Source organism: Sander lucioperca, chromosome 3 (genome assembly GCF_008315115.2).
Source record: "Sander lucioperca isolate FBNREF2018 chromosome 3, SLUC_FBN_1.2, whole genome shotgun sequence".
In the NCBI taxonomy this organism is placed as follows: Eukaryota; Metazoa; Chordata; class Actinopteri; order Perciformes; family Percidae; genus Sander; species Sander lucioperca.
Window position 1 is genome coordinate 14,510,633 of NC_050175.1, and position 20,893 is coordinate 14,531,525.

The 20,893-nt window shown below is 40.9% G+C and overlaps 1 protein-coding gene across 3 annotated transcripts in view; it reads right to left on the reverse strand.

The window, feature by feature from the left end:
• tln2a (talin 2a) overlaps window positions 1-20,893 on the reverse strand; it is a 101,485-nt gene that overhangs the window by 10,401 nt on the left and 70,191 nt on the right. For all 3 annotated transcript variants that reach the window (XM_035999335.1, XM_035999336.1, XM_031314279.2), the window contains 28 exons: window positions 20,458-20,592; window positions 19,827-19,955; window positions 19,511-19,613; window positions 18,024-18,232; window positions 17,046-17,165; window positions 16,427-16,624; window positions 16,087-16,226; window positions 14,674-14,767; window positions 14,481-14,570; window positions 14,258-14,380; window positions 14,007-14,150; window positions 13,437-13,598; window positions 13,033-13,173; window positions 12,677-12,858; window positions 11,027-11,159; window positions 10,525-10,626; window positions 9,984-10,154; window positions 9,588-9,734; window positions 7,801-7,902; window positions 7,357-7,476; window positions 6,913-7,059; window positions 5,411-5,577; window positions 4,323-4,506; window positions 4,027-4,152; window positions 2,706-2,822; window positions 1,745-1,930; window positions 926-1,033; window positions 8-113 (listed from right to left, as the gene is read on the reverse strand). In XM_035999335.1, coding sequence (XP_035855228.1) covers window positions 8-113; window positions 926-1,033; window positions 1,745-1,930; window positions 2,706-2,822; window positions 4,027-4,152; window positions 4,323-4,506; window positions 5,411-5,577; window positions 6,913-7,059; window positions 7,357-7,476; window positions 7,801-7,902; window positions 9,588-9,734; window positions 9,984-10,154; window positions 10,525-10,626; window positions 11,027-11,159; window positions 12,677-12,858; window positions 13,033-13,173; window positions 13,437-13,598; window positions 14,007-14,150; window positions 14,258-14,380; window positions 14,481-14,570; window positions 14,674-14,767; window positions 16,087-16,226; window positions 16,427-16,624; window positions 17,046-17,165; window positions 18,024-18,232; window positions 19,511-19,613; window positions 19,827-19,955; window positions 20,458-20,592 — 3,886 coding nt within the window. The remainder of the gene's footprint in view (window positions 1-7; window positions 114-925; window positions 1,034-1,744; window positions 1,931-2,705; window positions 2,823-4,026; window positions 4,153-4,322; window positions 4,507-5,410; window positions 5,578-6,912; window positions 7,060-7,356; window positions 7,477-7,800; window positions 7,903-9,587; window positions 9,735-9,983; window positions 10,155-10,524; window positions 10,627-11,026; window positions 11,160-12,676; window positions 12,859-13,032; window positions 13,174-13,436; window positions 13,599-14,006; window positions 14,151-14,257; window positions 14,381-14,480; window positions 14,571-14,673; window positions 14,768-16,086; window positions 16,227-16,426; window positions 16,625-17,045; window positions 17,166-18,023; window positions 18,233-19,510; window positions 19,614-19,826; window positions 19,956-20,457; window positions 20,593-20,893) is intronic.

Below are 20,893 nucleotides of genomic sequence, written 5' to 3' on the forward strand. Positions count from 1 at the left end.
CCCTTACCTTTCATGGCCTCAGCGGTCTGGATGAGCTCTGTGACAGCTCCCGCCACACGTTTGGAGCGAGCTGCCAGATGTTGCTTCTGATCTGCAGTGGGCTTCTGCAGGACCTACACACACACAAACACCCATACACACACACACACACATTAAGAACAGACTATTCGGGTGCCTGGGTGGATCACCTGGTAGAGCGTGCGCCCATGTACAGAGGCTCGGTCCTTGCCGTGGCGGTCGCAGGTTCGGTTCTGACCTGCAGCCCTGTGCTGCGTGTCATTCCCCAGCTCTCTCCCCTTTCATGTCTAAGCTGTCCTGTCTAATAAAGGTCTAAAAATGCCACAAAAAAATCTTTAAACCTTTTAAAAAAAGAAGAAAAAAAAAGAACAGACTACTCTGCTTAAAAAGGGGGGGGGGGGCACACCTAAACTAAATTATATTGTATTTTTATTAACGCCTAAAACTCTATTCTCCAACCTTACAAAATGTGTGTGGCCAAGCATCATTGCATCAAACCACAAAACTATAGCAAATGTCCCACAAATTCTGTATATCAAATACTTAATGCTGAACATCAGATAAATGCATAATAAAGATTCATGAGCAAAATCTAGAATGTTTTCAGTTTATGGAACTGTGCACTCATAAAATGATGACATCTTGGGTTTGAATATTTCACTGTGAGCATCATATAGTTTCAAAGAGGTGTTGGAAAAATCAGATACAAAATAAACAATTGATCTGATAACTTTCATACAGTACATACTGTCAAATCCTTTCTATATTGGAAAATAAGGGAGAGAAACATGAAAGGGGGGGAATAAGACGCAATTAAGCATAAGCTAAGCATAATGTCTTACTTGTAAATGCTAATAAAGAATATATCTCTCTCTGAAGCTACTTACTGACACACTGTTCAACCTACCAATAGAACTTGTTCCAGTAGATCGATGTATCCAGTTGTACACTCTGATCCGAACATCAGCGCTCTGTTCTTCACCTCCTCACTGACTTCTGGATGATAGGCCGCTTGCTGAAAGATACATATATGCTCTAGATTCAACAGGAATGATACACTTTCCTTTTATGAGTAAATATATATATATAAAAAGTATATACAGTGGCACTCATAAGTTTATGAACCCATGCTAAAGTTGACTAAAAAGAGGAAAAAAAAAAAAATCATCTTTTGGAAATTGATCTTAATGCCTTAATTAAAAAAATGAGGAAAATCCAACCTTTAAGGACACCAATTCTTTGTGAATGAATAATTATCAAACATATCCAATAAGTATCATAACTAAATAAATGTCCTTCCTTAAAATACAGGGGGCATAAGTCAGTACACCCCTATGTTAAATTCCCATAGAGGAAGGCAGATTTTTATTTTTAAAGGCCAGTTATTTCATGGATCCAGGATACTATGCATCCTGATAAAGTTCTCTTGGCCTTTGGAATTAAAATAGCCCCACATCATCACATACCCTTCACCATACCTAGAGATTGGCATGGGGTACTTTCCATAAAATCATCTCTCAATGCAAATCAAACCAGCTATTAGGTTAACTGAAATAAAACCATGCCAATTATTGATTAAGATCAATTTCCAAAAGATGATATTTTTTATTCCTCTTTTTAGTCAACTTTAGCATGGGTTCATAAACTTATGAGTGCCACTGTATTTTAGACATCATGTAACGACATGAAGACATGTATGAATTCTTCTATAAGGGGAAAAAAGAACCTTGCAGGTGGTGAGCATGTCTGAAATAGCCTTGCGACTGAGGTTGGCTGTATGGATGATGTCCTCTTGCCGGGCAGAGTTCCCTGCAGCCACTGCTTTAGCAGTTGCCATGGTGATGCCCTTAGTCATGCGAATGAACTCCTCAGGTGTGGTCGTCTTGTTGGGAGCATCCCTGGATTGAAACACCTGGGGACGACAAAGTGGGTGGGTGTCATCTGACAGGTAGTGTACAAATTTGATTGGGAGACTGTTAAAAAAAAACATATCTCCAGTACAACAAAACTTATTAGAGTTTGCAGAGTAAGCCCCTTACTTATTCATGATTAGTTTAATTTAAAGGCAAAAAGCCGAAATATTCTTCTTAAACATCAAATACATCATTCAGCATCAATCCGTCATATGTAATATTGGTCATACGGGTGATACTGTTGTAGGGCTGGGTAAAATATAGATATTATATCGACATTGATATATGAGGCCAGATTGTCTTAAATTTTGGATATCGTAATAACGTGATATGAGACGGATTCCTGGTTTTAAAGGCTGCATTACAGTAAAGTGATATAATTTTCTGAACTTACCAGGCTTACTAGCTGTTTTATTATTTGCCTTTACCCACTTAGTCATTGTATCTACATTATTGGTGATTATTTATCAAAACTCTAATTGTGTAAATATTTTGTGAAAGCACCAATAGTCAACCATACAATATTGCCGCAATATCGACATCGATGTACTTGGTTAAAAAATCCAGCAGTCGCAGCACCCTCACTCTGACATCTCTCCATTTGTGCATGTATAGGACCTGAGCATGTGTGTGTATTTCAGGCCTGCAGTGGGTGTAGTGAAAAAAATTGTCATTTCCCCACTGGGGTTCATTAAAAAGTAAAAATAAATATCGCCCAGGTCTATACTGTTGTCCAATATCCTTCCTTTCACATGCCTCTACACCCGTCCTCACCGCCAATTCCTGTTTGATACACTCGATGGTGGCCTCCAGTGCTCTGGTGCCCCGAGTGGCCTCGTCCTCTACAGCCTTGACCGTCTTCAGCAGGGAAGTCACGTTGGTAACCATCACCTACAAATATCATCACACACAGACAAAAGAACGCAAAAAGTGAAGTAAATCGTTCATTTCACGTTCAACATTTCACAGCAATGAGGATGGAGCACTAGAGCATGTTTATGTGTCATGATGACCAATGCAACCAAATTATGTGCATCAGAGTAGATGACCCGGGAAGTATATTTCAATCCATTTTGATTCAATGAGGAAAAAGATTATTAGTTTATATCTGTGATATTGAGGAGAGAAAGAATATTACAAATACAAACAAAGACAGAGGCAAAAACAACTGATACCTACATATCGCCACATCCAGTGATGGTTTACACTGCAACAATAGGACAGCTAACACTATACATGTCTCAGTGGCTCCACCTAAAATGTCTTAACATTGCAAGCATATTTAGCAAACTTTTTTGTATGATCATGGCTAAAAGCCCAGAGTGTTTTCTTCAATGGTTCAAGCATTGCACAGGACTACGAGGGTGTACTACATCAAACTCACAGTTAGGAGGCGCACAGTACCCATGCAGGAAAGCCCATTGCCCTGGAGACTTGAAGCTCAAATCTTACAAAGGGTTTACAAGATTTTTTTCACCTCAGGTCCTTTAAATTGCCTGTAAGGCATGTTGTTAAAGACTCCATGACACACTGAGCTGTGAAAACAGACTTTTCTTCCCTCCAAACTTCACAGCTTGAGGTGATAATGAGCAACCAGCAGTGTCAGCGGTGGATTACGTGGCTTTGAAAATTTACACTGCATGTGTGTTGAATCCAAGGATTCAGATGATTTATTATATCCCAGTTTCCTGCTATCCAAATTATCAATTTCCTGGCTATTTACATTACTGAGACACAGTCTTTAGTTTAACTCATGTGAACAGGTTTTATAATAACAGGACGGGTGCTGTAGCTGATTAATGGCCCTGTCTGAGCAAGAGGGGGATGCCTGCTATGCATACAGAATGTGAGATTTTGTAATACACCTTTTTCATATCAGGTGCAAGGGAAAATAAGACCATTATACTCACTGGAGAAAACAGAGAAAATAAGCGCAATGGTTGCCTATTAGAAAACAAATTATCACAACTGATTTGATTATGCTAATTTAATATTTCAAGACATAGACACCATGTTTAACTGTATACATAACCTCTGGAGGCCTTTAAGTAAAATGCCATAGTTTCAGGACCTGCAGACTCCCTGATCCCCTCACCTTGGCAGCGCTCTTCAGCTGGTACATAGACGGATCGTCTGCTGCCTTGCCAGCGGCACACTTGGTGGCACTAATGAGTTCAGCCAGCGCCTTGGCCACATCTTTGATTGCATTTATCAGAACCACCTAGAGAAAGGACATGCAGATTGACACCAATTTGTCACAACTCAGCCTGGGAAAGAGACAAAACACTGAAAAGGTTACCGCCATTCACGGTTCATTCTTCCATATCTCTAATAACACAGTGAATAAAGGACAAACAGAAAGCTGAGGGAAGACAAACAAGACTGGCTAACCTGTGTCTCAGGGTCATCAGAGCCAATACTGGCAGCTCCCAGTTTGACCACATCTGTGAGCTGGGTAATGGTTTTGGCAGAAGACTGGGCGGCCTGAGCCAACCTGTCCTGACCGGAAGCCGCACCGGACACCAGCATCTTTGTGTCCTCCACCAGAGCTTTGGCCGTCTTCAAAATGTTTTCCCTGAGAGAGAAGATGTTGGAGGCAGAAAAAGAAGGAAGACAAAAGTGTTGGATATTCTTTCAATGACTGAAGCCCTGATCTAGGCATCTTACTACAGCAGAAATAATAATGTAAATGTGTGTAAATCACAGTCATCATATCAAAGACATTGAGGATAGGTAGGATCATGTCACGAGTCAAGTCTGTTATTACTCTAAAATTGACAAGAGAAACTGCAGGAAGCTGCTGCAAAGTTTCTTCTTGATTCTTAAGCGAGCTGCGTGACATCATTTGAAGTTATTCCATTCTCTTTCATCCTGCCCCAGCAGGGCTTCTCTTCATTTCTGCTTTCATGATTCTTCAGTGAGGTACAGTACAGTTTCACGAACAATTATCTGTAAGGATCTAGGTTAATCATTTCTTTCATAGCGGCATGTAATGTGCCAAGTCTTGTCTTGGATCATTAGATATATATCTCTTTGAACTTAATTAATTCAAAAATAACTAGGCCAACAAAGTTTATCACAAGTCAGTCAGATTATGGACACTTTTACTAAACATTTGCACAACAATGTGGGATTTCACAGAAAATAACCAGAATGATTTCATACTTATTTTTTTTTTTTTTTTAAATAACACCTCGGGAATCCTGCCTCCAAGTGGAGTCTTTTGTCTAAGAGCAAGAGGAGTAAATATGTGACACTTCCTCTATCGTTTAAACCCTGAGGGTTAGTTGTAGTTTCTAACTCCGGAGACTTCCTGCACCCTGTTCACCAGCTAATATGTCATTCTGTCAGTTTCAGATGAAAGATAACCAGAGGGCAAATCCTAGACTCCAGTCAAGTCTTGTACTTGTAGACTTAGTGGTTGTCTCGCACAGTTGTATTTGTATGCAGACACAATCTGTCACATTTCCAGCTCTAACCTGTGGTCAGCGAAGGACTCGTCATTCTCTGCATTGAGTGTGCCGGCGGAGGCAAACATGATGGTGGTGTCCAGATCGGCGATGATGCCAGACACTGCGCTGGCTGCTGTGATGCAGGCCTGAGTGCCCTTGTTGCCTGCCTGGAGGGCCGAGAGCACCAAGGACACCTGAGGATACACACAGACATCACATCCTATAATCATACAGGTGAGGATATGCAGAATTCTGACCTAAGGCAGGAAGTGCATTTTACATACCGTAACTGTTTGAAAAGCAGCTGGATTAGTGTATTTTACCTAATTTGTATGCAACCAATTTATTATTTTTTTCAATTGGTTTCTTACTATAAAGTAGTATTACTACATTTTGGTCAGTTGGAGTGGACTTGAACACACCTTTACTGGTCAAAACAGAGCAGAAAAAAAGCAACACACTGCTACGGATTCTGACAAACACTTCCCTTTTGCATTGTTTGTGAAATGCATCTCCTTGGAACGTGACAAATAATGCATTCAACCGAGAAGCCCAAAACACTAGTCGCAAGAGGATTCAAATTTTTGCTGTGATAGCAAAACACCATTTTGGCGCAGAGCAATGCACAACATCACTCACTCAGTGAAATGAGTATGTGTCAAACTGGTTTCGACACCATTTGCTTTCCTCGCAGATGCCTGAGTGGCAGGACAAAATGATTAACTGATGTTTTCCGGATTCTTGCTACTAAAAAGAAAATGACTACTTGAAGTTGGGTTAGGGGATCAAAACAGAGCAAGCATGACATGTTACACAGACAACCATTATCTCTTGTCATTAGGAGGTTAAGCAAAATAAATTTAAAAAAGTCATAATTTACAATCTATACAGCAAAACTGTGGGGATGCTGCTAAAATCTCTGAAAGAATTTGTTTGCATTCACAGGCCATATCGGTGAGATGTTGCTGGACTGCTTGAATATGATTGGTGCAATACTTAAGTATGAATTATTTACAGTCTGCAGAGTAATGCATTTTGCCAAGGACAATGAAATAAACAGCCAGCCTTTGAAGCTAAAGCATGCCGTTAGCAAATGGTTTCTTCCAAAATGTATTAATTCAGGAGGCATGTGATAAAATGAATTATAGCACTAACCCCCTTATATTGCTGATTCCACGACAGCAGAATCACTTGGTGTAAAGTATACAGCTAGAAAATAATGCTTTACTATTCCAGTAAAGAACAACATTGTACAGAGTTAGTTTGGAGTGGATTATACGAGACCGAGCAGGAAAACCTCCAGCCCTGAGGGATTTTGTTTTAATATACTTAAGAAAAGATAGAAGATAGAAAAGTAATATATTGGATTAATGTAAGGATCCAGATAGATTATAGATAGATTAGATAATCAATATAGAATATAAATAATTCATCAGACAATAATTGACAGAACTATGTACTGTATTTCTTAGAAATAAAAGATAACAAAATTCGAACCCAGATTAATTAATGATAAGATAATACTGTACCTTCTCTGTGACTGCACGGGCACATTCAATGAGCTCTCGTTTGGTGAAGCCATCAGAGGGAGTGATCTGCAGAGCTCCAGCCTTCTGGACCAGGAAGATACAGCCATGTCCGAGCTCCTGCACTCGGGTCTTAATCTGGAAACCGATCTGGAAAACAGAGAACATGGTACAGTACAAATTTACTGAGCTATTATCCTTGTGCAGAATAAGGGAATCCAGTTTGTGAGAGACAATTTAGATCACAATTAAACCAGTACTGTAAATGGTAAATGTGTCTCAGCTCCACCATGACATTTTTCTCCTCTGTGCCAATTGTTCACATCCCATTTTTTATACACATGCAGCTATACGTGTCAATGATGTAGCCGAGCTGTATAATAGGGAGATAATAATAGTGGAATAATAGGGATAATAGTCATTGGGTGACACCCAGGCCATCCTCACCTCTTCTGGCTCAGCTGTGTAAGCAGCCAGTCGTCCCTGAACGGCCAGCTGGCTGTAGTCCACAGTGACCTGAGAGGCCAGGCCTCCCAGCTCGTCTGGACAGGTCACTGATTTGGTCATCTGGGAGATAAACACACACCGACTGTCAGTCCAAACTAAACCACAAACATTTACTCCACTGCCCCTCTGGGCTCCTTGTTAATAAACTGTACACGAAGGGGCTGCCTGTACAATAATAACGTTCTTTGTTATAAAGCGCTAAATGTGTTCCATATAAAGACAGTATATATGACACAAAGCAGGTGGTAATGAACATACTGAGGCTGGTTTTATTTTGATACTGAAAACATTTTTCTGTGATCTAATCAACGAAAATGTATTCCAGAGTCACGGTTGTATTTTCAAAACAGTTCAACAATGTAAACAATTATTTTGAAGACTTACCATTTCCTGAGCAGTGACAGCAATAGCCTTAGAGTGTTTCACCATACTGGTCTGGTAATCTACAAATGAGCCCTCAGGTTGAGGCGGTGTACCTTCATCCAGCTAAGCACGCGCACACACACACACACACACACACACACACACACACACACAGACACACAGACACACACACACACACAGTTAAACGGTACTGCAATTTTCATTATAGGCGTGATTGGTTTGTCCTTCACAAAAAGGTACAAACATCTTCAAACATGAAGACAATCAATCATTCAGCTCTTAAGTTGCAGTGGCTTGTTCACTCTAATCTACCCTTTAATCATAATAATTCTGCCAGGTGCGCAGGCATCAGTTCATCTGCAAACCAACATTAATGCAATTTTTTTATTCAAATAAACACTCGGAATGAATGATAAACACTCATGAGTTATCAACCAAATCCACTCTGTAATTATAGCTTTAAAATAGCATCATCCACAAAAACATTTGATCTCCAGCTTGCAGTGCATACATTATGTTTCTAGCATTTCTGCTAAATTAGACAGCGCTCAGCATCACAGCGAAGCTGAGGAGACGATACAGATGACGCCATGCGGGGAATGCATGCTGGTGTCGAAATTAATCTACAATATCGCAAGTACATGATGTATGCTTAATGCCCCGAGTGAGATAGCACCTTATAATCTGCGGTCTTGGCTTAGTGACTAATAGTTCATCAGAAAAGCCTTTAAATCACCTCTGCAGAGAGTGGCCATTATGTTGATGGATTATCTAATAGGATTATCTTCTTTTAATCAACATGTGACATGCACACGTTGAGTGACACGTGGACAAAAAACACCCTCATCATGCTGATCCAAAATGGACCACTTTCATTAATTATTCATGACGTGCCACAAAAAGGTGATGCTGCCTCTGGTGACCCCCACACCCGAGGCACTTTTTCCACTCCTGCGATAAGTCTCACTCAGAGAGACGAGGAGGGATGTAATTAGTTGATGCTATTCTGTCTGTACTTGAGATAAAATGTTTTCTTGCTTCACAACTTTGCCAATAGTTTTGGACTGTTAATTGGAAAGATGGTCTAAAGGCCTAACACTGGCTGTGTGTACAGTCAATTTCCCTCTGCTTAAATGGTGTCATTTGTATTAATATGCTAATGAGTGACTTGTTATGATGCCTAGGAGACACTGTAATCAAGGAACGCAGGAACAAGAAATCATGAGTAAAAAAAAAAAAAAAAAAAAAAGAAGAAAAAAGGAAATCTAAATTAGAAAATGTTGGCTGCTTTCCTGCCAGTTCTGTGTACTCTGTATTCAATGTACTCACTAACCTTTTAACCGATATATTTGCCCTGTTTTCTCAACAGTATTTTGGCTCTTTCAATTGTGGCCCTTGCCAAAACAAGATATATACATCTATGCAATTTTGCCAACTCATTTAGATCATGTCAAAATGGTAATGTGATGTGGAGTCGCAGAAAATCACAATTGTGTCCTCACTTAATTTCGGTAAGCGGTGCAGCATAAAGTGGAAAAAGAAAACCAGAGAAGGATGTCTGGGCTTTTCTGCTTAGTCTATTGCCATTGGACGAGTGGATGGAGGAGATGACTGTATGTAGCAGCTCTGAAGTCTTATTAAAGAACTAGAAAGACAGTGTGAAGTAATTTGACCAATCACAATCTTGGTATCCAGCCAAATGTAAAGCTAATAGCCATGTTCCGGTGCGTGCACTGAACCCAAGCATCAAACATCCTGCGAGACTCACCGTGCTCAGCAACACTTACCTTGGCCATGGCCTCTGCGATGGACTCCACCATTCCTCCCACCATTCCCACTTCACTCGCAGCCTCATTCAGTGTCAGCATGATATCATCAACCGCTTCCTTCATGAGCTGGGCTGCCTCTGCTATGGCATCATGGGTATGTGATGCCTGAAGTGTGACACCAAGACACAAGGGCACTTGTATATTATATTATATTATATATATATATATATATATATATATATATATATATATATATATGATTATTGTTACGCACCAAAACACCAGGGCAAATTCCTTGTACTGTATGTTAAAAACCAACTTGGCAATAAACCTAATTCTGATTAAATAACAGTGTCCAGATAAGCCTTCCAGGGGTGAAGCAGCAACATACAAGAAAGAGCAAAATGGTTATACCTTTGGGTTTCCTCCACCCTCCTTGGCAGCGTAGAGCATCTGCAGGGCAGACTCAGCCAGGGTCTTAGTTTGGTCCATGAAAGTCATCTGTTGCTGGTGATCCCTCAACTTGGATGTTACACCCACAGAGGCCTTGATCAGCGGTTCAAAGTAACGGGCCAACTGGGTCACCTGAGGCAAAGGGGCGAAAGACTTTTAACCAGTTCTGTGAGAACTCTTCAATTTCTCAGCAAATGCTAAATTTTCAAATGGACAAGAGTTACAGTCAATGAACACCATCAATGGTCATTTAAAGAGAGTAAAGAGAGCATTTAGACATGTACTGGCTGAAGAAAGTGCATTGCCTATGAAACAGTAAAGCAAAACATATATTAAATGAAGTAAATTATACTATTGTAAGATAGTGAATACTAATTTTGTCTCGACATACTACACCTAACACGTGGAAATGTGTAATACTGCTACCCATTAAAAAAGTATTAATGTGTTGCTCCACAGCTACGGTATTTAAGTAAAGTAATTAACTCCCTGCCCTATATACCTTATGTCCTAGTTGGGAAGCTTCGCCTCTGGCAGCGGTGGAAACGGGGTCAATTAAGTGCCCAATTTCCTGCACAGTGGACGTCAGCTGCTCTTGTAGCGCCTGAAGAGAAGAAAAAAAGAAATTAGTTTTTGTCTTGCTTTTTATGTGCGACAGAGGTACATTCAAATTAGTCAGCTGCTAAAAAGCAATAGGCAGGAAACTAAACAGGGCAATATTTGCCCCAAGTCACTTCTAATATGTAAATTAAAACTCTTTATAATGCAACAACACTGGTGCAAGTGCCAAAAACTGCTCTGTGCCAAGTTCTGCATTGAAATATACCAATCTCAGGTATAGGGGCATACAGATCCAGGGGGGATGCACACTGTACTGCAGGTTTGCTACTAGAGGGATCAATAAAAACATGGGTTTGCACTGCAGAACATTTGTGCAAACAGAGAAAGATACCGGTAGTTAGTTTGTGAAAAAAATGTCAAGTTATTTCCTGATGGTTGCTTACCTCCAGTGAGATATCGTCCCTGCTGGCTAAGTTCTGGCTGACTGCTGCCAGAGAGGCCTGCTCAAGGTCCCGGATACATTTGTTGATGTTATCAATTGATGAGTCGCACTCCCGCTGGCCTGGGGCCTTGTCCCTTAGAATAAAACAGGAACAGGAAAAGAAGAGAAACAGAAAGCATTAAAATGATTGGAAACAGAAATGAGAAAGAAGTTGAAGGATGATATAGGGGGGGGGGGGGGAATAGGACAGAGAGGGTGACAAAGAAAGGAAAAAGAGACATATTGGAAGACAGGAAGAGAGAAAAGAAGTGCAAATGTTAACATAACCAACACTTATTAAAACACAGACAGGTTCCAGGATGTCTCTTGAACATCTTCTCTACCGGCTCCCTCATCTCATTGCTGCTCAGGTCACACAGCTGTAATGTGCCCTGTAGTGTCTCATCACTATGCAGGCAGATCAAACAGGGCAGCCAAATTAGCTTTGAGGCCTCTGAGTGGTCTGGGGCAGCAGCCACATGGGCAAAATAAGTTTAGTTATACACCCATTTCCATGCATGGCGGCACACTAAAAGTAAAACTAAAATAAAACCTCATCTATGCGTGTAATGAGACTAACAAAGTAATGAGGTTGGCTTTTGTAGGATGCAGGAGTCCATTCCCATTAGTGTTCTTTGGCACCGTAGTGTATCACTGAATTCTATGAAAAGGCCCAGGCCAAACTCCCAGTACATAATTTGCAGGCTATAAAGAAAAACTGTGATAAGGGCATCAGAATTTAAGATGCTAAGCTGGCTGCGTGTGAATGCTAATGTGCAGATATTCCGAGCCAAGCAGGAACCTTAAAATTAAGTGCGTTTGACACTGGGAATCAGTTCCTCATGGGCATCAGTTTTGTTCTGACCAAGGTCAGGTACAAAAGGTGTGAAAGAGGAGATTACAAATTTAAACTGTGGAGTTTGAATATAGTAAAAAGTATAATAGTGTATATGAGCAACCATTTATCATGCCATATTACAGCATTTGGGCATCCTTTGTCAAGGACGCTGCATCAGTCTCACAGGTTTTTTATAGAGCAATGTATGAAAAGTTGAATGAATCAAAACTTAATTATAATTTTCACCTCCCATAATCCCCTTTGTGTATTCAGAAATAACTACATCACTGCAGGGAAACAGAGTACATTGGTGTAAAGATAGGGTAAATGATCAAAATAATGATGTTTTTGTAACTTTCTGGAGTTTCCGCTGGTTGCTTGGCAACCTAACGACAACAAAAAGACTCCAGGAAGTCGCTGCTCCTGGTCGTGAAATAGTCACATAGCTACCCATAACACCAAAACGTGTTGTTTTTAAAATACGTTTTTGTTACAGATTAAAACAAACAAAATATATTGTATTAATTAGTGAGCTTTGGAGGTGCTGGTAGGCAGATGTTTGTGCTAAGCTAAGCGGCTGCTGGCGGTAACTTCATAGTTACCGTACTGACACAAGAGTTGTATATATGTACAAAGTATGTCATATAAGAACATTTCCCACAATGTTGTAACTGTTACTCATTTGCATGTAAAGTTTGCCATTTAGATACTGTATTTTGTCACCCATCTTTGGTTTCCCATTTGTTACATCAGAATACATTATCGCTCACTAACCGGATGGCCGTGATGAGACTCTTGATGGAGTCGGACACAGTGCGAGAGTGACCAGCCAGAACAGACCAGGTGGGCGGGTCTTTGGGATTGATAACCAATGAGCGTGCAGTCTTGAGCAAGTAGGTGGAGCTGTCAAGCATGGAGCGTGCTGATTGGAGAATGGGCTCCTGTGCCGCAAAGCCCTACAGAAAAACAAAGTGAACTTTAGTGAGGATGTAGAAATGTATGCATTTAATACAATATCCTGTTTTTTTCCAGCATCTGCCACAATTTTTTTTACAAACCTCTATTGGTTTAATAATACATGTAGGAGCTGTGTATGAATACTACGAACACTAATGTTCACATGGCTTTACCTCATTGCTGATTTTAGCTGGGATGCTGGCAAACTCTGGGTTGGAAGCAAATGTTGTCAGGTTTTCAACAGCTTCGATTAGCGGAGCCGTGGCGACTCGACACTTGCTCCTGTTTTCTTCCGAGAAATCACCATCTAAAGCCTAAAAAAGTAGAGAGACGGAATATGAAGGCCTATTAAGTTATCTAAGCCAAGAGTCAACAATTAAACAAATCATTGAAGGAGGTTTGATAGAAATTATTTGTGGGAACAAATATGAGCCAATATGAATCACAATCACTCAACAAATCCTCCCGCATCAATTACAAAGGACATTACTGTCAAAGCTAAATCCATATCTATATTGTGGTGAGCCAATTAGGGGACAGAGCCAACCTTTTGACAAGACTGGCAAATAAATCCTACCTTGATGGTTTTGACCAAGTTGGCGGTGCTGTTGGCCACCTCCTTGGCAGACTGGACAAAGTGCCTCTTGGCAACTGGGTTGCTCGTCTTGGAGGAAGCCAGACGGCAGGCGTTGCACAGTGCCGAGGTGTGCTTAGCGACAATGGTGGCTGCAGAGAGCACCTGCCACATTATAAACCACAAGATGTTGAATTAGTAACTGGAATTGTATGTAAATCATAGCCATGTAAAGTCCAGCGTTTGTACCACCAACATTTCTATGCAGTTAATGGTATTTAGTACTGTATTGTACTAGCATGCACCTCCCCTTAAACTTGGTTTATGTATTATGTAGGGGGGGGGGTTAAAGCAATAAAACAACCAATAATCACTCACAACCATATATCATTCTTAAGGTTTAACAATCCTTCCATGCAATGCTCTAAACTGAAAATAAATCGTACACTGCAGAAAAGCTAAAATACCCATCTGATCATTCTGCAAACATCTAATCTAATCCTGTTATAATGTAGATCAGACTGACAGGTTTTTGGATGATTGCTATAAAGAGAACACTGTAAGTGCATGTACCTGGGAGGGACTACTGTCTGGGTCTACAAGATTCTGACAGGCCATCTGGATTGCCTGGTTGGCTTTGGCAAACTGGATGGGATCCACCAACCCCTGGTGCCCTGCCTGACTGTTGGGATCAGACACACCCACCAGGAAGGAGGCCTGTGGAAAAAAACAAACTCCCCACATCAGCATGCACCAGCATTGCCACTACCAACAAAAAGGCAAATGATTTAGTAGCTCCCATACTGTGAGAGACGTTTCTGTACCTGTCCCGCAGCTTCAGTGAGGCCACACAGGGCTTTTGAGGCTGATCCTACACAGTCTCCAAATGCCGGCACATCTCCAGTCTTGCAGTTCTGAGAAATACCTGCCATAGACTCTCCCAGGACCTGGACGGAACAAAGGAGCAGTCAGCGGAAAAAAAGATAGGATGCTAAGCTCTGAGTGCTTGGGTGTTTGATCCCTAGGCTGTTTGATTCGCAGGCCTACCTTGGAGTTCTCCATCACACTCTCAATGCAGTCGAAGTAGGAGAGGTCGCTGACCGGCTCGTTGGGATTGTCCAGCATTCCTCTGACAGCCTGGGAGATGAGTGAGCAGTATGAGTCTTAGATAATGTTTCACGTTTTTTTTTTTTTTTTACAAAGATCAAAAGTAAATACAAGGTTGTAAAGTTTTGTTTACCTCCAGTTCTCTCAGGGCATTGTCACACTCATTCTGGCCAGGAGCCTGCTGTGTACACAGCGTGATCAGCTGGTTAATGCTGTCAGTCACTGATCTGAAACAAGCAAACGAGCAGAAAAATAAATATATCACAACCTAGTCATTGAACGTGTATGGTAATAAGTGTTTGTGAGTATGCAAGTTTTTACATGTGTAAGCACATTTACTGGAGGTTTTTGTGCGTAAATAACAAAGCCTGAGCATGCATCCTTGTGTATATCTGTATGCCTGTGTTTGTGTATGCAAGCTTATGCAGTCCATCAGCAAATGTTTGAAATTCTTAATATTCTCTATATAATAATAATAATAATAATAATAATAATAATAATAATAATAGGGAACATTTCATCAGCTTTACAATCAGGCTGCATCCTAACAATTTCAACAAGAAATACCTAGCACTTCTAAGAAAAAAATATTAGATACACGTCAATATATACACTCACCTAAAGGATTATTAGGAACACCATACTAATACCGTACATGGTGGTCATAAAGGGATGGACATGGTCAGAAACGATGCTCAGGAAAGCAGTGGCATTTAAACGATGCCCAATTGGTACTAAGGGGCCTAAAGTGTGCCAAGAAAACATCCCCCACACCATTACACCACCACCCTGCCCAGTGGTAAAAATGCATGACGGATCCATGTTCTCATTCTGTTTATGCCAAATTCTGACTCTACCATCTGAATGTCTCAACAGAAATCGAGACTCATCAGACCAGGTAACATTTTTCCAGTCTTCAACTGTCCAATTTTGGTGAGCTCGTGCAAATTGTAGCCTCATTTTCCTATTTTTAGTGGATATGAGTGGTACCCGGTGCGGTCTTCTGCTGGTGTAAGCCAATACGCCTCAAGGTTGTGCGTGTTGTGGCTTCACAAATGCTTTGCTGCACACCTCGGTTGTAACGAGTGGTTATTTGAGTCAAAGTTGATCTTCTATCAGCTTGAATCAGTCGGCCCATTCTCCTTTGACCTCTAGCATCAACAAGGCATTTTCGCCCCCCAGGACTGCAGCATACTGGATGTTTTTCCTTTTTCAGACCATTCTTTGTAAACCCTAGAAATAGTTGTGCGTGAAAATCCCAGTAACTGAGCAAATTGTGAAATACTCAAACCAGCCCGTCTGGCCACGCTCAAAGTTGCTTAGATCACCTTTCTTTCCCATTCTGACATTCAGTTTGGAGTTCAGGAGATTGTCTAGACCTGGACCACACCCCTAACTGCATTGAAGCAGCTGCCATGTGATTGGTTGATTAGATAATTGCATTAACGAGAAATTTAACAGGTGTTCCTAATAATCATTTAGGTGAGTGTATACTATAGGCAAAAAAAACACAATGTGTAGGTGTGTATGTGGCTAGTTGTGGTACCTTGCAGCAGCAGCTAGCAGGTTCTTGGCATTTGCTGCTGCAGGGTCTACAGACAGACTCTTAGCTGCCAGCAGCAGCTTGCTGGAAGCCATGGAGATGTTCTTCAAGTTACCAATCACCTGCACCTGGTCGTCCTTTTTCTAAAGTGACACATTATAACATTATCAAACACGCAGACGGATAACATATTTCCATAGAATCTGAGATCCTATTTTGTCCACATGCAGGTCTGAGTGGTGACATTTGAAGTGATATGCATTTGAAAAGTGCTACTGCCGTCTGAACTAAATGAAAAAAAAGGCTGGTAGAGCCCTATTTATACACAACCAACAAGACCGACCTGAGTGTGCCCGGCCATCTCTATACCAGCATCCAGGAACTCATCAAAGTCTTCGCTGAACTTTCCAGAGGCCAACGCTAGCTGGCTGCTGGAGCCTCTGGATGCATGGACCACCTCGCCTGCTGACTGGTTCAGGTCTGCTGCCGTTTGGTTCAGCTCGCTCTGGGCCTCCTGAAAGGACTTGGAGGCTGGAGGGATCTGAACAGAGGACACGGAGAAGGAGTTCACGATGAAAGACAGACATTTAACTGTGGTTAAATAACATTTACATATAGGTAATGCCAGTTATTGTAAAATGTGGATTGTGGAGCACTGATTTAAGATAATTTAACAATTAAAAAAACTACCATATCTACACCCCGTTGAAACGGTTGCAATAATGCTGTGTATGATAATAATAATTGTGTCTGAACTCAGAACATTATGTAAAAATGGCTAAAAAGTAGAGTGAAATAATGTCTGAAACGTTTCTATCTAGCAGTCTACTTCGCTTTTTAACTTTTATGTCATTAATAGTGATACATTCAGATCAAGGATCTTTTTTGTTGTGGGGCACTTAATGACACACGTGATGCTAATCTTGCTGGCAGAGGTCTGGTTAGCCACAGACCAAACTCACCGTTTCAATCAGCAGCTTCTTGCTGGCCTCCCCGATGCTTTTGAGAGCCATGTCCACATCCTTCTGGCCAGGCAGACAGTTGACGCAGCTATTCAGGGAATGAGACACAGCCTTGGCCACCTGGAACACACAGCAGGTTCACCAGCCTTGGTCAGAGGGTGTTATATATTCACAGCAACCAGGCTGAGCTAGAAATCTGAATTTAAAATGCTAATGAGCAAGGCAGTCTGACAGAATAATTGATATCCACATTTTGCTATTTTTTTGTTTTTTCTTTTATGAATATCAACCAGTGTGTGTGTCTCTCTCTGTGTGTGTGTGTGTGTGTGTGTGTGTGTGTGTGTGTGTGTGTGTGTGTGTGTGTGTGTCTCCTCTTTGGTTGTGCAACAAATCACAAACTGGGTTGTCACATCACACATCAACTTAATCTAGCATAGCAATTTCAAATGACAAAGTATTATTATGATAAAAAAAAGTGTGAAAAGTATTCATTAAGATGAGAAAAACTGCTTCATTTGTGTTTTTCTCTACATTGCTATTTAGAAACCTATAATTTGGTTGAGAAAATATGAGGAGGACAAGACATCAATAATGAAGGTACTTGGCCTGTAAATGTGCCACCAGGTTGATTATAGGATTCCCTTGCTATATTTGACAGGTGTTCACTTTCATGTAATCCTAAGCAGATGTAGACATTCATCTGGCTCAGATTTTGTCCTTAAGAAAATATGTAGCAAAAGATATTGAATTAAATTTGAAATAAGTGCTTGTAAACAAGTCTCATGGACTAACAAGTTGCGAGCATATTTTAGTTTTGACAACCAGCAGAATTCTGCAGTATTGTCTTTGCAGTTTGATTTGCTATAGTCTGACAGAAAATGAAGGACTGAGCCTTCCCGCTTGCATCATCAAGAGTCATAGACATAGACATAGCAGAACAGACTCCAACCCCCCCCAAGCAATCCTGAACCATCTCACCTGCGCCAGCCTCTGCTGACTCTCAGCGTCTCCGGGGGAAATCAGTGCCTGCTTGGCCTCATGAATGAGAAGCGCCGAGCCCTCCATAACGTCACGAGCTGAGTCCAGCATGGCCGCAGCAGCCTTGGGGTCTGTGGTGGAGGCAGCGACGCCGCGGGCCGCCTGGGCCAGTGTTCTCAGGGCCTGAGCTGTCTCCCTGGCTGCTATTCCTACACACAGGATCACAAGTAACAGAAAGTTACTAGACAAGATACCGTCACTATCATTTACTCATTTTTGAAAATCCTAAAGACTGACATTCTATTTGCATATATACATTGTTTCCTCTGACTCAGTGGTGGAAGAAGTATTTAAATCCTTTACTTAAGTAAATGTATGTAAGTATAATCAGGAAAAAGTACTTAAAGTATTCAAAGTAAAAGTACTCAATGCAGAAAAATCCTCAAATTTTAGAAACTGGAAACGATCAAAACAATTCTGTCGAAAAACTAAGTGTTTTATCGTCTAATCATTCCAGCTCTACTTGTAGGCCTATATATTGTTGGGTAGTTTAATTTATCATAAAATATCGTGTTTTTATAAACTTCATATGATTTTTGTGCAAAAATCTTAATTTGTAAAGTAACTAGTAACTAAAGCTGTCAGAATAATGTAGTGGAGTAAAAAGTTGACTCTGACTCTGAAATGTAGCAGAGTAGAAGTAGAAAGTGCCATGAAAAGAAAAGACTCAAGTAAAGTACAAGTACCTCATATGTATATGTACTTAAGTACAGTACTTGAGTATATGTACTTAGTTACATTCCACCACTGCTCTGACCTGACAAATGTGTTGCGACAAGAAATGCAGACAAAAACGTAATTTGGTCCAATAACAAATGTCTCGTAAGAAATTTGACATCTCATTTACAACACATCAGTTGGATGGGATAAAACAACTGGAATGAAGCCACATTGTATGCAGCAGTTACCCCTACGAGCTGCTCTCGTGTCAGGTGTAGCCAGTTTCATTGATTATAATGGAAGCGTAGTTCACAACATCTGCTCTGCATATGTTACACGTGCAATGTAGCCGGCCCGTTAGCCTACTGCATCATACAAAGCAGCCAATTTAGAGCATTATGTGAGATCAGGGCAAAATTGTGTTTTGGGTAATTGGATTGGATTATTAAATTACGTCTCAAGTAGTTCAAATATTTCAAAGTAACATGAAAACGTGAAAGAAGCTTGGTGTACAGTGTGTACTGCAAGGCAAAATATGCTTGTAACTGAAAGATGGACTTGTGGCAGTGACTGCATTCTATTAAAATTGGTTTCAATGCTCATGGTGGCTGTTGGCATTGTGTATGTTCAAAGCAAAAGTTGTATGAGTCAAGAGATACGTTAATTTGAAAACTAAAAAGCAGGTGGATAGAGGCGATTACATGACCTCCGCTCCTTGGTAGAGGTTCAAGTATTTTGGAAGAAGACAGTGTGTCAGTGGTACCAACCTGTGTAGTGTTCATTTCCTTGTGCAGCACAGGTGAGCAGCTGAGCCATGGAGGATCCCACTGACTTTGAGGTGCTGCCCAGATCCTGAGCACACTTCTCCAACTAAAGCAAAGGGAAAGGGGGAAAATAAAAAGTTGTATATGTAAGTAAATATTAGGCCGCAAACCCATTAGACCCTCTTTAGGCACAAGTTGCTGGTGGTTCAATACATTTTGTATAACTTGATTGGACTTAATGCAACTGCCATTTTTCATGTTAAATTTGGATAATTGAATCCTTAGTCAGTCTTACGGGTCTAAAAAACCTGACTCTTACTGATTCTCCAGGTAGTGGTTTCAGTTGGTCATTAACAGCAGCCAGCTTAGCATCTTGCAGCTCACTTCTCAGGGTCTGGATGGCAGTGAGCGCAGAGTCGATCTCCATGGGGCCGCAGGCTTCATGGGCCTAGAAAATCAAGGAAGTCTGCGGTCACTCACAATTCGTTACATGGGTTATTACTTATGTTTTTCAATTGTAAGTAGTAATCCTTTAACAAAAATATTATATTATTTCATATTATTGTAATATTTTGTTGTCAGTTTCAGCTCATTATAAACTCAGACAACCGCTATACACAAAACATATACATGCTGCACCTGAGGAAAGTGCAAACTATTGTCACAGGTCAACTGATTGACTGTGACACAGGTGACTGAGAAGTCTGCTTAAAACGCTTCTACTACAGCACTTCACACTTCAGTTCATCTGATGTGGACTAAGTAGTAAATTAAATTACATTTTGACATTATTGCCCATGCCATGATTTTAACCATGAAGCAGGCACAGTGTCTTTCTGGAATGATGTAAGTGTTCTAGGTTTGTTTTTGCATCCATTTGCATGTAAACTGCAGTGACTTCCTGCATGCACTGCCACATAGGCGAGGGCCTCTGTGTGTCCGTGCTCTACCTTCTGTGCAGACGTCCTCAGCTCAGCCAGGCAGGTGGCCAGGTTCTTGGCACACTGACCCAGTTGCATGGCTGCAGCCTGATCCGTCACCGTGGGAACAGATGACTTGGCCGAGGTCACCATCTTACCACCAGGCTGCAGCGTGGAAAAGAAAAAAAAGTTAAATAAAACTTATTTTTCCCCTTAGAGCATTAAGGAACTGTCTTGAAAACTACATTGTAGTTGGAGCAACAACGAGGAACAAAGGTTAAATGATGTGTTGGTATTTGTGGAGACCCCATGCTCCTCCATCAGCTCTAAACGTGCAACAGAGGAATAAACACATAATCCTGCCACACCACTGCTTCTTTAACTGCCTGCTTACACCAAAAAGGAGGTTACAGGCCTATTTTCAATGGATCCCCACATGGCAGAAACACTATTTATACTTTGTTCA